Source organism: Silurus aristotelis, assembly GCF_946808225.1.
Source record: "Silurus aristotelis genome assembly, chromosome: 2".
In the NCBI taxonomy this organism is placed as follows: Eukaryota; Metazoa; Chordata; class Actinopteri; order Siluriformes; family Siluridae; genus Silurus; species Silurus aristotelis.
Window position 1 is genome coordinate 23,268,566 of NC_139575.1, and position 17,470 is coordinate 23,286,035.

Sequence of the window (17,470 nt, forward strand, 5' to 3'; positions counted from 1 at the left end):
TGGGCTACACTCTGTGTAAAAAAGAAATTATTTTTTTCTTTAATACCAATTTACCACTGGGTTGCTGTTAAACAACTGTAAAAATATAATTTTTTTTTTTACTATTGAAACATTTAGCTTTATGTAGATTTAATGTCACACTCTACATAAGGGTTCTTTAGGAATTCTTGGCAGCCTAAATGCAAGACATATAATGCAGTTTTGGGCCAAATCATTAAAGGTTCCCAGAAAAGAACATACTGAAAAATCCGGAAGGGTTATCAATTTTCTAATATAATAGAAAATACCACAGAAATATATTCAGTTGCACAATTGAACACACAACCTTCTGATTTGTAGCTAAATCTTTGAACACTGAATAACCACAACTACCTTAACTAGCGTGCATTGATCCAATGCAATCTTTAATACGGTTAATTTAGTTGATGGTGTAGTTGCTTATTGAGCTGATTGTGATTGATTAGTGGTTAAAATTTTGATTTACACATCAGAAGGTAGTGTGTTTTAGTCTCAACTGTGATAAACTGTCACAGCTTGGGCCTGGAATAAGACTCTTAACTTTCATCTCAGTTTTATTCTGCATCAGGCAAATGAGCAAATATACTGGATTATTTATTATTTTTACTATGTAAGATTTTATAGTAATTTAGTGTAAATGTTTTACAGCCATTTATTGTATATTTTACAGCATGGTGCTAGCAAATTACTATAACAATTAATTTTATACTTAAAGCACTCAATTAAATGCCTTTTTTGGGATGCCACTTGGTATAAGGGTTCTATAAGAATTCTTGGCAGCCTAAATGCAAGTCATGCATTCCATTCTTTTGTGGAGTTCTGTGTCAAACCATTAAAGATTCCCGAAGAGGAACATACTAAAACATCATGAACGGTTGTCAATTTTCTAAACATTTACTACTGCATGCAGCCTTTTATCTAAGCAGCTGCTCCTCTCAGGGAGCTGTCCAGTGCTGAAACGAGTGTGAGATGACAAAGGCAGCAGACAGTTTGCTGAGCATCCTTTCAATCCGGGGAGAGAAATACACAGATTGAGAGGGGGTGAAACACAGTCAGCGTGATATGCTATTGCTTTAATTAAAACATGACCGCTTATTAGACTACAGGGCACGTCCGCACCTCAAGCTGACACTGTGCATGTAGTAAACACGAGGCCCTTGATTTCTATAAAAAAAACATAATGTTCCCATTCATCAAGACCAATAACACCCATGTACTCATAAATGAATGGATTTCAAACCTGTCCTTTTTTCCCTGTTCATACGCAGTGTACAATATAACTCCAACGCCTCTTCTACGAAAATTGGCTACTACAACCGTCGAATTGTGTTTGGTCGCTTATACAGTGTCGTGAAAGAGATATAAACTGCAGTAAAAGAGAGCATTCAGCTGACAAAGCAAGACAAAAACATTCTGAAATAAGCCAGTCACGTGCTCCGATAGGAATCTTAATCATTCAAAACAAAAATAGCATCACGAAAGGATGAGCAAATTCAAGAATATATCGTATTTTATAAATATGTGCCAATATCTGAAGTAGGCGTGATTGAAGGAGTAGACGATGAACAGAGGAAACGAGCAGGATGCGTGAACGCAGAAAGAATCAAGCATCCTGGCCATCTCAAAACAATCAAGGCGTTTAAAAGGTAAATAAGCACACATGAGAAAAGGTCTGATAGAATGGTGTGAAATAATGATGGCTGTTTAAAGGGGAAAAGAAAAACATCTGGCTTTTTAAGCTCTGCAGCATCATTGATGTGAGTTACTCACACATAAGCGTGATAGATGAACGCCCAGCCTCGTGGTCTCTCCAGAACATTGTAGAGGAAATTCTGCAGGCGCCGGTAGAAGGCGTTGCGCTTCGGCGGCTTTTTACCCGCGATGCCGGAGCGTTGCTTGCTCAGGATGCTGCCGCGCTTGGTCGCGTCGCTGGACGCGATGAGTAGCGCGCCATCACGACTCGAATCCGCCGCGGCCGCCTCGAGCCCCACAAAGCCCACCTTGAGCTTCTTCTCGGTCTGCGGGCCTGGGTAAACCCCGCCGTTGCGGGATTTCTGCACCATGTTGGCGGCGGGGCTGGCATGGAGAGCAGAGAGAAGGCGCGGGCGCGCGTATTGGGGCTCCTCCGCCCTCCGTCAGGTGCGTGCAACTCGTTGTGGCAGGCGCGTGTGTGCGCTCGGCTAAGGACTGGGAGAAGCGCGAGCGCGCGGCGCGCGCTCGAGAAGGAGCTCGGGTGTGCGCGAAGAGAGGAAGCCAATAGTGATGCGGAAAGATAGTCCGCAGTCTCTCTCTCTCTCTCTCTCTCTCTCTCTCTCTCTCTCTCTCTCTCTCTCTCGCTCTCTCTCTCTGTCTAAATCAGCATCTTCCGACCACCTGACAGTAGAAGTCGGAAAGACAGCACGGCTGCTCAATAATTCAGAAGGGATGGAGGTTGAATCTGTCTAACACACACTTAAATAATTTATTGAAAACAAAAACAAAAACAAAGAACACTGAATGTAAACATTGTACATTACGGTACCTGTACAATAGGCCAAAAGACAAAAAAAAATTGTCTGCAATAAAATAATAGAAGCTTTAGGGAAGTGGTCTGGACCTTATATAGAAGGAGAGACTGAGATCATGTCCCTTGAGACTAATAACTTTTCCAGTTCCAACTAATCTAATCATGAACAAAACCATGTACTGTATATACACTATACCTGCCCAGGCCTGGCACTGAAGGACATGTAGTGAGAGAAAGAGAGAGAGAGAGAGAGAGAGAGAGAGAGAGAGAGAGAGAGAGAGAGAGAGAGAGAGAGCATATATATATATATATATATATATATATATATATATATATATATATATATATATATATATCACAGACACATACAAACAATTTAATAATACATTTTTCTCTCTGTAATTTCATCATAAGTACAATTATTTATTTAAGTATTGCCAGGTTTACACTCTAATGAAGATGAGTGAGCAGTAGGCAGCACCAGAGGGCTGAGATTACTAGGAAGTGAATCAGACCAACAGTACGAAGCACAGAGTGTTCTATACATTATCAGGTACACCAAAACCTCGGCATCCTAATGCCCTTCATTTCGCCTTCAAGTTTATGTTTCCGCAATTATACTGTATGCTGAACTATTCATTCGGTTGACTTAAGGTTATCCTGTAACATTTTCATGAACAACATTTTGGTTCTGGTCATGCCACATTACAGCACTTCACTTTGTTACAATATTCACTTTCAATATGACCCCACAAAGAATACAATAGTACCACACAGTGACCCTGAAGAGAGCCTGGATAGCCTAAAGATTGCAATTGCTAAATACAGTTTAGATTTAAGTCTCCATCACTTTCAAATTAGTTTAATACAATAGACCCAAAGTTTAAGTTCCAGTTAACACATAGATCATATACTACACAGTAATAAAAGGGAATTTTTTTCTCTGGTGTCACTCAGATGAGGATAAGCTCCATTTTGAGTATGGTCTCTCTCAGAATATTGACTCTTGTTGTCTTAGGGAGTTTTTCCGTGCTGGCTTACTAAAAATGAATTAACAAATGCAATTCTATAATATTGTGAGTGCCGGTCTATTACATATTTTATTTCTGTCCACTAGATATAATAGTATATAATGTTTATTTCAAACACCCATACTCACACTCTATTTCCCCTTTTTCCAGTGACACATTTTTCAATGCTTTTTTATTCATTTATTTTTAAATTAGATTGTTTCTTTCTTCAATAACATATTGGCAAGGCAACTATTGTACACATTTGTCTGTCATGTATAATCATATAAATTGCATAATCATGTATTGGCATCTATTTTGAGTATGATTATATTATTATGCATCTGTGGGGCTACTGCTATATAGGTGTCAGGAGATTCATCACACTAAGCTCCACCAGAAAACCAGCATACTTAGGGTCATTACACATTAATACCTACAATATTTATCATGCACTCTAAATCCTTTCAGGATTCACTGTGCAGGCCTCTTGTATGAAATCAGATTTAATGCATAACCGTGCATTACACATCTGCATACAGGGGGTTAATCAGAGGTTTTAGAACGATTAAAGTGACACCACAGGTGACTTTATTTGTGATCATGATAAATAATGCATGCCTAGATGTTATATTGCTACAGAGAAGCATGAAGGCAAAAGAACAGGATGGAGGGTAGCCTTTCATCTGTTCATTCAGGCGTTTCCATGACAACAGCCCAGTGAACAATAAGGCAGATTTTATAAGGCAGTTCTTATGTGTACTTTCACACTTTCACTAAGGATCCCCAGCACAGAGCCTGGCAATATTGTTTATCCTCTTAAAAAACAGAAAAAAGAAAAAAAAAAAAACACAAACACAAACAAAAACAAAAACAAAAACAAAAACAAAAAACACATAAATTGTATATACTATTATATACTATTACATACTATTATACTGTTGATTGAATTTTAATTTTTTACTTTATATATTTATCAATTACTATTTTATATTTTATTATAATAAAAAAAAAAATATATATAATGCACTTTCATATAATTTCTTATATTTATTATATCATTTTGACTTTTTTCCAGATGGAATTTATATATATATATATATATATATATATATATATATATATATATATATATATATATATATATATATATATATATTTGCCATTTCTCATAATCTACATGACTGACCCGATGTTTTACGTTACAAATGCACTAAAAGAAATTGCATAATTTCATCTTTACAAAAAGTGTAAGTGAAAAAGACCCAAATTGGGCTAATCAGATTTCTCCTAATAGTGGATAAATCTCTCCGTTTTAAACAGTTTGGCTGAATTTGATTAATTCGATTAAACCATTAGCAACCGATTCATCCCTTGAGAATGAAATGACTTTACTTTGAAAAAGCCTTATGGAATTTCACCTAGTGATATATTCTGGAGTACAATATATATTTCCGTGTTTAAGCTGTAATAATGATCATAATAATTTTCTTTAACCAATGTTTTCCCCTGGAACAGTGTAAAATGATTTAATGAACTGCAGGGCACTACAGGGGGCTCTTTGTGGGAATAAACATAAAAGCTTCTGCGGCTTCCCCAGAAGCTGAAGCGTATAGTGCATTATTATATCACACATATAATCCATTGGTTTATTATTTATCAAAGGTGACTCCATGTTTGCTACAAATGGCTCATTTTCTGTTGCTGGTTTGTTGCGGAAAATAGGATATTGGTGGGAATTACTCTTCTGGAAGCGGAAGTTGACTTGAAATGACGTATGAAGGTAGATCCGGGGGCTTATTAAGACAAGCTAGCTCCCTGCTCTGTGTTTCTGTTTATAAAACGATGTGAACATGTCAGACACTAAGGCACAACTGCGCTTCTTTCAGTACCAAATCAGGTTAAGGGCTAGTTACCATGACAACTTAGTTCATTTAATTCCTCCATGCAAAAGCCAGGTAGAGTCTTCCACGTTCTCATTAGCCTCCTCAAAAAGATTACACAGAGAGAAAAGAAAACACAGCGGGCACGGCTCTACTTCATGTAGAGTAACCATGGAAAAGCACTAAGAATCTTCACAAAACAGATTAAGTCTTGCAATGTAAATTACTGGAAAATCCACACACTATTTCGTTTATTAGGTACACATGCTCATTCATTCAATTATGTAACCAACCAATCATGTTTTCAGCAAATGTACAAAAAATAACAAGCAAGCTGCAGTTTTTCTGTGAGTGGAAGTGCCTTGATGATGAGAACAGATGATGAGAATAAACTCAGGTTTTTGATCATTAGAAAAAGACCAGGCAATGCATGAAAATTCAGAAAAGGAACATTTTTTTTAAATACTCACACCAACATTAATACCACATGCTGATGTCACTTATATTTTTCATTTTAATATTAGATGTGAGCATTAACTCACTATTTATTGCCTGTATTGCCTTGATCTTATGCATTGTCCTGCTACCACACGATTGGCAGAATTGATGTTCATTATAAGTAAAGATGGTGTAAATTACAATTTTATTTTGTAATCCCAGCAGCTTTTAGGTATAGCATAGCTTGTATTAACAATTACACCATGTTACATTGTACAGTACATTCGAAAAAGGTTTGCAATGATTGGTTTAATAATTATTTATATAAAATCTATATAACCATATATTTATAATTATTGAAACTTGTTATTGGATTACATTTTTGTCCTTTCTTGCTGAAAAAATAGCAGTACATAGTCCCTTAACTTGAAGTATAAGACTATAACATTTTCCAGCATGATAATGCCTCTGTGCACAAAGCCAACTCTATGCAGATGTGATTTAAATGAGTTGGAGCAGAAGATCTTAAATGGCCTGCTATAAAGCTCTGAAGTCAACCCTACACAGTAAAATCAGCAGTGTTAATCAAGCAGTGTTATTCTATATTTACTCTTAAGGTGTTAACTCAACAACAAATAGTGAAAGAAACCCCCTAGTGTTAGTGAAAAAGATCAGAGTTAAATTTTGCGTTGTTAACTTTACTCTGTTAAGCTCCGCCCCTCAATCTACCCCCTGCGAAGATTCTGATCAGGACAGGAATTTTCTGGTCGCCATTTTCTTTCAACTCTAACCCACAGGTAAGGTCTTTTAAATAACGTACTAAAACACAATATTAATATTTTATGTGAATACATGCCCTAATAATACTGCATGGGTTGTATTTTGATGCAATTTGTGTCGTTTTGTGTAGTTAATTTCGGAAATTCCGAATAGGTAACTTCGTAGCAAGTTAACTATGTGCTTAGCGATGGTTCAACTCTGCCCAACGAAGAAAAAAACACCCACTATATATATATTTTTTTATCTTAGTGTTATCGGTATTATAGTTTTGTTTTTGCTGCTAGACACACACTTAGCTGACATGAGCAGAGCGGTAAATGTTAGTGCTAGTACAAGTAGGTGTTTGAACTTCAACTTGTTTGTAAGAAGTGACGGTATTTAAACACTGTATATTAGAAAATAACAACAATGTGCTTTACATATATTACATGGCAAAGCACATATAGTGCACTATTAACTATTTTTAATTATTTTAATTATGTCATGAATCCACCTGCCACACCCCCTTCAGCGGCTGTCATTGCCTCAGTGCGCTCCTGAGCTCTCGGCTTCATTGAGCACACCTGAGGCTCATTCATCCGTCATTCCTCGGCTCCTATATAAACCCCACATTCACCCACACTCCCGGTTGGTTATTATAGGTTCATATCGGTTTATGTTATCGCGTGTGCTTATCAAGCTGCGTACCTTCCGTATCGGATCTCCTCACTCTCTCCACGGCCGTGCTTCCTTTCCGAAGCGCACCTCGGATTACCACGATCCTCCCAGTACTTTTTTCTATATTTTCGCTGTGTGGATTACGTTCCTCTGTTTCTGCCCAGCGCACGTTCCTTGGACTCCGAGTTCCTCGGAAGGCGACGTCGCACCAATGAACCCCGCCGAGGTCATCGCTTGGCCTCTGATCTCCATCGAGGGCGTCGTCATCCTCGGGACTCCGTCAGGGCCGTCGCTTTGTCTCCGGTCTCCATCCAGGAGGTTTTCCAGCCTGTAAGCCCTGTCGGGAGCTCCACCCTGCCTCCGGCTGTCACCAAGGTCGCCGTGCCGGTCCGAGTTTCCGTGGTGGAAGGGGCTCCGTTCCAGACCTCTGTAGAGAACATCACTCCATTCCTGTTCCCCGTGGTGGACGCCGCTCAGTCACAGACCACCGCCGAGACCGTCGCTCAGCCTCCGGTCTCCACTGAGGGCGTCACTCCGTTCCAGGTCTCTGTGGGTGACATCGCTCTGCCCCAGCCCTCCCTGGCGGGCGTCACTCCACCCCTGAACACCACCAAGGGCGTTTTTTGGCCTCTGCTCCCCGCCATGGAAGTCACTCGGCCTCTGGACTCCGCTGCGGGCGCTGCTGGGTTTCTGTCCTTCACCAGGAGCATCTCTTCGCCTCCACTGTGGGCTCCTCTCAACCTCCGGTCTTCGCCAGGGACGTAACACCGTTCCGGGTCCCCGGGAAGGACGGGGCCCCGTTCCGGACCCTCCTGGGTGGCGTCGCTCCGTTCCAGGTCTCCGAACGACGGAGCCGAACGACGCCCTCGCCGGAGAATGGAGGCGGAGAGACACCCACCACGGGTGTCTCTCCGCCTCCATTCTCCGGCGAGGGCGTCGTTCGGCTCCGGGTCTCCATGGTGGACTTCTCTCCACCTCTGGTCTCCGCAGAGGACGTCATCCTGCCTCTGGTCATCGCAATGGACGTCGCTCCACTCCAGGTCTCTGCGGGGGCCTTTTTTTTTTTGGGTGTGTTTTCACACAAGGCCTGTATTTATGACGGACGGTCGGGCTCCTGAGCTATTTGCGTTACGGTGCCTATGGAGAGCCACTGTGTCTTGGATACGGGACTTAGAGTTTGGATGTACATTTTTATCCGCTAACGGTAGTTAAGGGTTTCTTGATGAAAACCACACTAAGTCCAATCGTCTGATTGAGTTTTATAAAAAAAAAAAAAAAAAAAAAAAAAAAATTTTTTTTTTTTTTTTTGTGTGTTTTCACACAAGGCCCGTATCCACAATGAAGGGTCGGGCTCCTGAAGCTATTTGTGTTACGGTGCCTATGGAGAGTTTCTGCGTCTTGGATACGGGACTTAGAGTTTGGACAGACATTTTTGTCTGCTAACGGTAGTTAAGGGTTTCTTGTCGAAAAACGCACTAAGTTCAATCGTCTGAGTTAGTTTTATTAAAAAAAAAAAAAAAAATGTATTTTGTTTTTAATTTTTTTTTGTGTTTTCACACAAGACCCATATCCACAACGGAGGGTCAAGGTCCTGGAGCTATTTGTGTTACGGTGCCTTTGGAGAGCCACTACGTCCTGGATACGGGACTTAGTGCATTTTTCGAAAAGAAACCCTTAACTACCGTTAGCGGACAAAAATGTCCTTCCAAAGTCTAAGTCCAAACGTCTGACTAAGTTTTATAAAAAAAAAAAAATTGTTTTGTTTTTAATTTTTTTTGTGTGTTTTCACACAAGACCCGTATCCACGACGGAGGGTCAAGGTCCTGGAGCTATTTGTGTTACAGTGCTTATGGAGAGCCACTGCATCCTGGATACGGGACTTAGAGTTTGTACGGAAATTTTTGTGCGCTAACAGTAGTTAATGGTTTCTTGTCGAAAAAAAGTCCAATCGTCTGACTTCATTTTTTTTCTTTTTCGCACAAGTCCCGTATCCACGACGGAGTGTCAGGCTCCGATCGACAGAGCATATATTGTCCCTAAAGGCCTTATAGGTGTCACAAGGCATTTGGAAATTGTTTAATCTTTTGAAACTACATGATGTGTCGTCGGGTTTGTAGGAGAGGCCAGCGATTGTAGGGGGCCAAGCACTGGAAAAAAAACTCTCTTTTTTTTTTTTTAAGTCCCCCTCTCTCAAAACTTTTTTCCGTACTTGCTGGGTGACAGGAACATGAGACCTGCCTGAGATAGGCGCCTGCCTGGCCCGCAAAAAAGCCTCCATCGGAAGGCATTTCCTATCCCCCGCTCTGTGTAGGTTTGCCTCCTAATGATCATGGGCCTTCACTATGGTGGGACTCACAGCCTTTATTTTCCCGGTTTACCCTGTGAAAAAACAAAATAAAACGTCCCTCGATGACGTGCTGTCTTTGACACCCCCATGCCGACAGCATCGTTCGAACTCGCCCGCAAGCCCCTCGCATCCATTATTATTTTTTTGTTGCAATAGGGAGAAAGAGACAGAAGGCGAGAAACGGTGCGCTTGCTTGATCTGTCTCGTGTATCTCTGCAAATGGTGCTACCTGGTTGATCCTGCCAGTAACATATGCTTGTCTCAAAGATTAAGCCATGCAGGTCTTAATGCATACGTATGGTACAATGAAACTGTGAATGGCTCATTAAATCAGTAATGGTTCCTTTGATCGCTCCACACGTTACTCTAATAACTGTGGTAATTCCAGACCTAATACATGCAAACAAGCGGGTAGTTAGTGACGAAAAATAACGATACAGGTCTCTTTCGAGGCCCTGTAATCGGAATAAGCATATCCTAAACCTATGGGTGAGGACCCATTTGAGGGCAAGTCTGGTGCCAGCAGCCACGGTAATTCCTGGTCCAATAGTGTATATTAAAGTTGCTGCAGTTAAAAAGCTCGTAGTGGGATCTCTGGAGTGGGCTGGCAGTCTGCTGTGAGGCGAGCCACCACCTGTCCCAGACCATGCCTCACAGGTGCCCCCCGGATGCCCTTGGCTGGGTGTCCGGTCCCTTTCAGGGACTGACCTGCCGGGCAGTGTGCGGGAAACCACGAGTCTTTGAGTTCCGGGGTTGCAAGGCTAAAACTTAGGTAGGGCACCAGCCAGAGTGAGTTTGACTGGGGCGGTACACCTGTCAAAGCATAACGCAGGTGCCCTAAGGTCTGATCTTGATTTTCAGTATGAATACAACAAAAACAACCAAAGTCCAAGTTCCATTTGTACCAGGGGTCGAAAAAAAATACGCGCAACAAGGAGCTCAAGTTTTTTTTTTCCCATTTATACCATGGGGTCGAGAGCTATATGTGTCACGGTGCCTATGGAGAGCCCCTGCGTCGTGGGACTTTGCTGTGATTTGATTGGCCAAGGTAAAAATCGAATGCTGCTCCCTGATTGGCCGAGGCAAAAATCGAATGCTGTTTCCTGATTGGCCAAGGCAAAAATCTATTGCTGCTCCCTGATTGGACGAACCAAAAATCAAATGCTGCTCCCGGATTGGATGAGCCAAAAATCCATTGCTGCTTCCTGATTGGACGAGCCAAAAATCGAATGCTGATTCCTGATTGGACAAGCCAAAAACGACAGACATGCAGTTAAGTGAAATCTCTCTACGTCATATCCGTTTACTTGACCACTAAGATTATGTAGCAATACAGCGTTAGGAATAGGGGTTATATAGTCCAAAAATCAATTGCTGCTTCCTGATTGGCCGAGCCAAATATCCATTGCTTTTTTTATTGGCCAAAGCAAAAATCCATTGCTGCGATTTGATTGGACGAGCCAAAAATCCATTGCTGCTTCCTGATTGGACGAGACAGAAATCCATTGCTGCGATTTGATTGGACGAGACAGAAATCCATTGCTGCTTCCTGATTGGACGAGCTAAAAATCCATTGCTGCTTCCTGATTGGACGAGACAGAAATCCATTGCTGCGATTTGATTGGACGAGCCAAAATCCATTGCCGCATCGTGATTGGACGAGCCAAAATCCTTTGCTGCGTCGTGATTGGATGAGCCAAAACCCTCTGCTGCGTCTGTGATTCGACATTGTACCAGGCACCAGTAGGTTCTTCAGATCTACTGGTTCCTACACCATCACCAGATCTACTGGTCATCACACCATCACCATTTTGTGTCCCCATACCCAACTGCACCACGCATGCGCGGATGGCCTTACGACAGACATGCAGCTAAGTGAAATCTCTCTACCTCATATCTGTTTACTTGACCACTAAGATTATGTAGCAATACAGCGTGAGGAATAGGGGTTATATACCAGGGGTGACAACTACAGTGGAGGGGTTTAAGTTAGTTTTAAAACATTCTTATATGAATATGAACAAAAACAGAGTTATTTTGCATTACATTTATTCACCACCCCGAAAACTATGTCGCCTAAAACAGCATCCATTTTGCTGATACTCAAAGGTTAAAAGATATAAACAATGCCATATATTCACTTAAATAATTAAATTCTCTACCAAAATAATAATCCATCTGACTTGTAAAAAAAAAGGTATTAATGTTCCTATTACAGGTTTTTTTAATTGCTTACACACTAAAATTAAAAGTAGTACACTATTAGCAATACCTTACACTCAAGAGGCAAAACATCAGCCCATATTTGCACAACTATAAGCACAATGTCAACCTCACACTTGTTGCAAAACTCTACACACAGTGATTTGCAAAACACTAAACACATTTAACATACATTACACACAAAAATCTATCATAAAGTCACCTCATTGCAATACCAAAGCACTGACTGTCAAATTACTGCACCGTCCAACCAATTGGTTCAACACAGTCATCAGGTGTGCAAACACTTGTTTGCTTAATTGCAGACACACCAATCAGGTGTATAAGCACTATAAAAAGCAGCAGGTGAGTTCATCGGTCTTCAAGCACAATGGAAAGAGTCAGAGAAAGAGTAAGACGAGGAGTCAACAGAGGAGGAAGGGGAGGAAGGGGAGGAAGAGGAGTCAACAGAGGAGAAAGAGGAGTCAACAGAGGAGGAAGGGGAGGAAGAGGAGTCAACAGAGGAGGAAGGGGAGGAAGAGGAGGAAGGGGAGGAAGAGGAGTCAACAGAGAAGGAAACAACAGAGAAAGAGGAAGAGATGGAGGCCATGCTGGAGGTAGAGGTAGAGGAAGAGGAAGACAAGAAGGTGCTCAAAGAGGACCGAATCTAACAAATGAGAACAGCACAACACTGGTTGACCACGTTGTCAACCACGGCCTGACGTTGAGGGAGGCTGGACTGCGAGTACAGCCAAATCTAAGCCGATACACAGTGGCAAGTGTGATAAGAACATTTCGACTGGAAAATAGGTATTGTAAAAATATCATCATATCAAAAACATCTGCATGGTTTCAGTAACTGCTCACAGTAATGTATTCTATGCACTATCAGCACTTCTGTTACCTTTTCCTGTGAAATTACTGTACTATTGTATACTGTTTTCTTTTGATACATAGGATTGAGGGTCAGGAACGACAAGGGGGAAGAACAGAACAGCAAGAGAGGGAGATAGTGAACATGGTTTTGGCCAACAATGCTATAACACTCAATCAGCTCCAAGCTAACATTGTCAATCTTCATTGTCAATCATTGACAATTGTCTCAACATCAACACTGGCACGCATCCTAAAAAAAAGACATCTTCAAATGAAGCAAATTTATCGAGTGCCTTTCGAGCGCAATTCCGAAAGGGTGAAACGACTGCGGCATGATTATGCAGAGGTATGTATTCACTTTAGCAGTGTGTTATTGCATACTGTCTCATAATCTTTTACTGTACTGTAATATGTATACTAGATCTACACTGAACTACACAATTTTGCATGACACTGTTTTTCAGATAGTTTTACAAATGGATGGAGAGGAGATCCAGCATGAGTTCATTTACGTAGATGAGGCTGGGTTCAACCTGTCGAGAACACGAAGGAGGGAAAGAAACATTATTGGCAACAGGGCTATAGTCAATGTCCCAGGGCAACGTGGGGGTAATATAACACTCTGTGCAGCCATTACACAGAATGGGGTCCTCCACCGCCATGCCCATATGGGCCCTTACAACTCAGCACTCATACTTACATTCTTGGACCAATTGCACAACATAACAGCAGAAAATCAAAACGATCATATGCAATACATTGTTGTCTGGGACAATGTGTCTTTCCACCGCTCTGCTCTGGTTCAGAACTGGTTTCAGCAACTTCCACATTTCACCGTCCTATATCTTCCACCATACTCTCCATTCCTCAACCCTATAGAAGAGTTTTTCTGGGCATGGCGGTGGAAGGTATATGATCTCCGTCTCCAGGCTGAGGTACCCCTCATCCAAGCCATGGAGGAGGCCTGTGACCAGATGGAGGTAGCAGCAATGCAAGGATGGATTCGTCATTCAAGACGTTTCTTTCCAAGGTGTCTTGCTAATGACAACATTGCCTGCGATGTTGATGAGATTCTCTGGCCAGATCCAGCTAGGCGAAGAGACAATGTCTCGTTCTTTATTTATTTATTTTTTACAGTGAACTTACAGTACAATACGTGAAGTGACGTTTTGTTACAGTATTATGAATCTCCATGTCAACAATTTGGGCGTGTTGACAAATAAATGAGTTTCTTCAGTCTGCAACATTGGTCTTGTGTAGTGTTTGGTATATTTTCATTATATTTGTACTTTATTGATGGTCGCCTACTCTAATCATAGGAAAGTAGAAGTGCTAAAAGTGTTTTAGGTTTATCACAGAAGAGTGTAACTCGTGCAAACAAAGTATAGTAATGTGAAACGTGTGTGTTTCATATGATAACAAAGTGTGTTTTTTACACAGAAGTGTATAGTTTTTACAAGAGTGTTTAATTATGCAAGGGATCTGTAGTGTTTTGCTAATTGGGTGTGTGGTTGTGCTAATTGTGTGTAGTGTTTTGAAAACACAGGCCCTGTTTTGAAAATCGTGCTTAAGCAATCCAAAAAAACTGTAAACTGCAATAACGTTGCTAAAGTTTGTAAGTATTACTTCCGACAAAACACGGTGGCAGCAGGCCCGCAACCCAAATTACTAATGTTTGGACATGGAGTGCACTTGGTAAGGTGTGGAACTCTAACATACAATTATACATCAATGTAGTGAGCTCAAACACACAAACACACATACACACATACGCACACACACACACACACACACACACACACACACACACACACATACCGTATTTTTCGGAATATAAGCCGCTACTTTTTTCCCACGTTTTGAACCCCGCGGCATAAACAACGAAGCGGCTAATTTATGAATTTTTCCTGGGTTTTTTTCCCGGTTTCACTAATTTCAAGCCAAACAACTGAACCCCATAACATTAGATCAATGAAATTTCCGAACGGAAACGAAAAAACCCACCTCACCTGTGTTCTGAGCTGCACAGCATCCGGAGAAAAAACTTCCATCAGGTGATTTTTAAACGCAAAAATCGATAAAAAGATAAACTCCCGAAAGAAAAAGTTGTGAAAGGAAGTAGGAAGACACTGAACAATGACTTTCTTGGTCGGCTACTGTTTAGATACAAGCCGTTGTAATGCGTTGAGTCTGGGTGAAGGTTTCCAAAACTCGTGCATTTTTTTTTTTCTCGGCAACAGCGTTACGGGTTAGTCAAAGAAACTTAGAAATGAGCATCAGAAAATAATAAGGACATAATCCTCGTCTTGAACACACGCAGTAATACCGAAAAAATGTTGTGCCGGTCTTTTCCCAAAATACCGCTATGCTCCTAAAGGAAGCGCAACATATTTCACCTGTTACACCGCGTGTAACGTGTCTTTCGTTAAAGCCTGTGTAAAGTTCATTAGTGTAGACGGCGGCTTATAGACAGGTGCGGCTTATTTATGTTAAAAATAAAAATATTTGTGAAATTCAGTGGGTGCGCTTTATAGTCCGGAAATTACGGTACTCACATTCACACATACAGACACACTTGTGTATATATACACACACACACACACACACACACACACACACACACACACACACACTCCCAACACACATACACAAACATACAGACACACTCCCAACACACATACACAAACATCCACACATACAGACACACTCGTGTATATATACACATACACACACAGACACACTCCCAACACACATACACAAACATCCACACATTCACACATACAGACACACACAGACACACTCCCAACACACATACACAAACATCCACACATACAGACACACTCGTGTATATATACACATACACACACAGACACACTCCCAACACACATACACAAACATCCACACATTCACACATACAGACACACACAGACACACTCTCAACACACATACACAAACATCCACACATACAGACACACTCGTGTATATATATACACATACACACACCGACACACTCCCAATACACATACACAAACATCCACACATTCACACATACAGACACACACAGACACACTCTCAACACACATACACAAACATCCACACATACAGACACACTCGTGTATATATACACATACACACACCGACACACTCCCAACACACATACACAAACATCGTCACATTCACACTGTATCTGCGGTCATAAACATTCCTTTTGTACTATTACATGTCCACAAGGTGGCACTTTCACAATTAAGTGTTAATTTATTTCGGTTATTTTTTTGTAAGTTTAACTTGTTTATTTTTTATAATTCAACATTTTTTATATGTATATTTGATTGGTAGACTAAAGTTTTTGATTTTTTAAGATTTATGTGATACTTTTTGTCCTGGGTTATATAATACATATCCAATCATACTTGTGGTCACTTCCTGTTCACCGCATGCAAGAGAATGCCACAATGAGCATTGAAAGCTGCTATGCTTATTGTAAAGAAGATATGTTTGATTAAAATAAGTTTGTGCAAGAAGTTACCACTCTTAGTCTACAAGCAGGCAAAGTGGTATGTAAGTTTATTTTCTGCTTTATATCTAAATGTAATGTTTTTCTTTGTAACTGAATGTATTTTGTATATTTATCCTTTTTATTCAGTTCTACGGTGTTGATGTCTGTATTGATGTCGGTGTTGATGTCAAGCTTAATAAACATCAGTAGAAGAACCTCAGCCTTCGGATTGTGACTAAGGGCGGCATACACACATACAGACACACTCGTGTATAAATACCCACGCACGCACGCACACACACACACACACAGACACACTCATACACACCTACTGAACATTTTCAGTATGGATTGGAACGCTGACTGCACCCCAGACCTCCTTAACCTACATCAATACCTAACTTAACTAACGCCATTATGGCTAAATAAGTACAAATCTATATAAAAGTTGTAATAGCTATAATGGGAATTGTACTGGTTTGAATGTTTGAATGGAAACACAAATAAATCCCTGTGGGACTCTACTGCTAATTTGTTGGTTTGTATTGGTGGATTTTTACACTTCTGGCACCTTGTAGTTTGGCCACTGGACATGATGACATTTAAAGGATAACGTTGCTGGTTGCTGTTTTTTTTAATGGCAAACCATTAGATTTTCTAAGTTTCTATTTTTGTTTGTTTGTTTGTTTGTTTGTTTGTTTGTTTGTTTGTTTGTTTTAACATGGATTGAGAACCATTTCAAAGTAAACCAGTATATTATTCATATGTTTGCATCATTTTGACTTGAATGCAGCAATGTAAAGATGGATTTCAGCCCCTGGCATGATATCTCATTAAAACCCTGTAGAAATCTTTTTACAGTTTTTATCAATTGCTTACACACGTTTTCAAAACCAAGTCTCCTTTTTTTCAAAACTCTACACACAATTCTCAAAACTGCACACACAAAATGCAAAATAGCTCACATCTCTTTCAAAATGCAACATTCCATCAAAATGCCATAAACACATGTCAGAATGAAGCATTTGCATCAAATGGCAAACACCTCTTTCATAATAATACATTTCTGGATATACCATGTAAACACTGCGGTTCTAAATCTAAAGCTCTTTGGTCTTTCATAGGCTTATATCTACATTTCAATACAATGTTCTACAGTGAAAGTAATCTGCTGAGAGGGGTAACAAGTACACCGGAAACGGCAATGCAATGTAAACACAGAAAATATGTATTAGGCCAAAAATTACTGTTGTA

General features: G+C 40.5%; 1 protein-coding gene across 8 annotated transcripts in view; it reads right to left on the reverse strand.

Moving 5' to 3' along the window:
- Positions 1 to 2,351, reverse strand: part of kcnq2b (potassium voltage-gated channel, KQT-like subfamily, member 2b) — a 47,913-nt gene extending 45,562 nt beyond the window's left edge. For 7 of the 8 annotated variants that reach the window (XM_083529528.1, XM_083529524.1, XM_083529523.1 and 4 more), the window contains exon 1: positions 1,789 to 2,337. In XM_083529528.1, coding sequence (XP_083385654.1) covers positions 1,789 to 2,081 — 293 coding nt within the window. In that variant the 5' untranslated portion in view covers positions 2,082 to 2,337. Of the gene's footprint in view, positions 1 to 1,788 lie in introns of all 8 variants that reach the window. The other variant, XM_083529527.1, reaches the window with a different exon arrangement.
- Between the last annotated feature and the right edge of the window lie 15,119 nt (positions 2,352 to 17,470).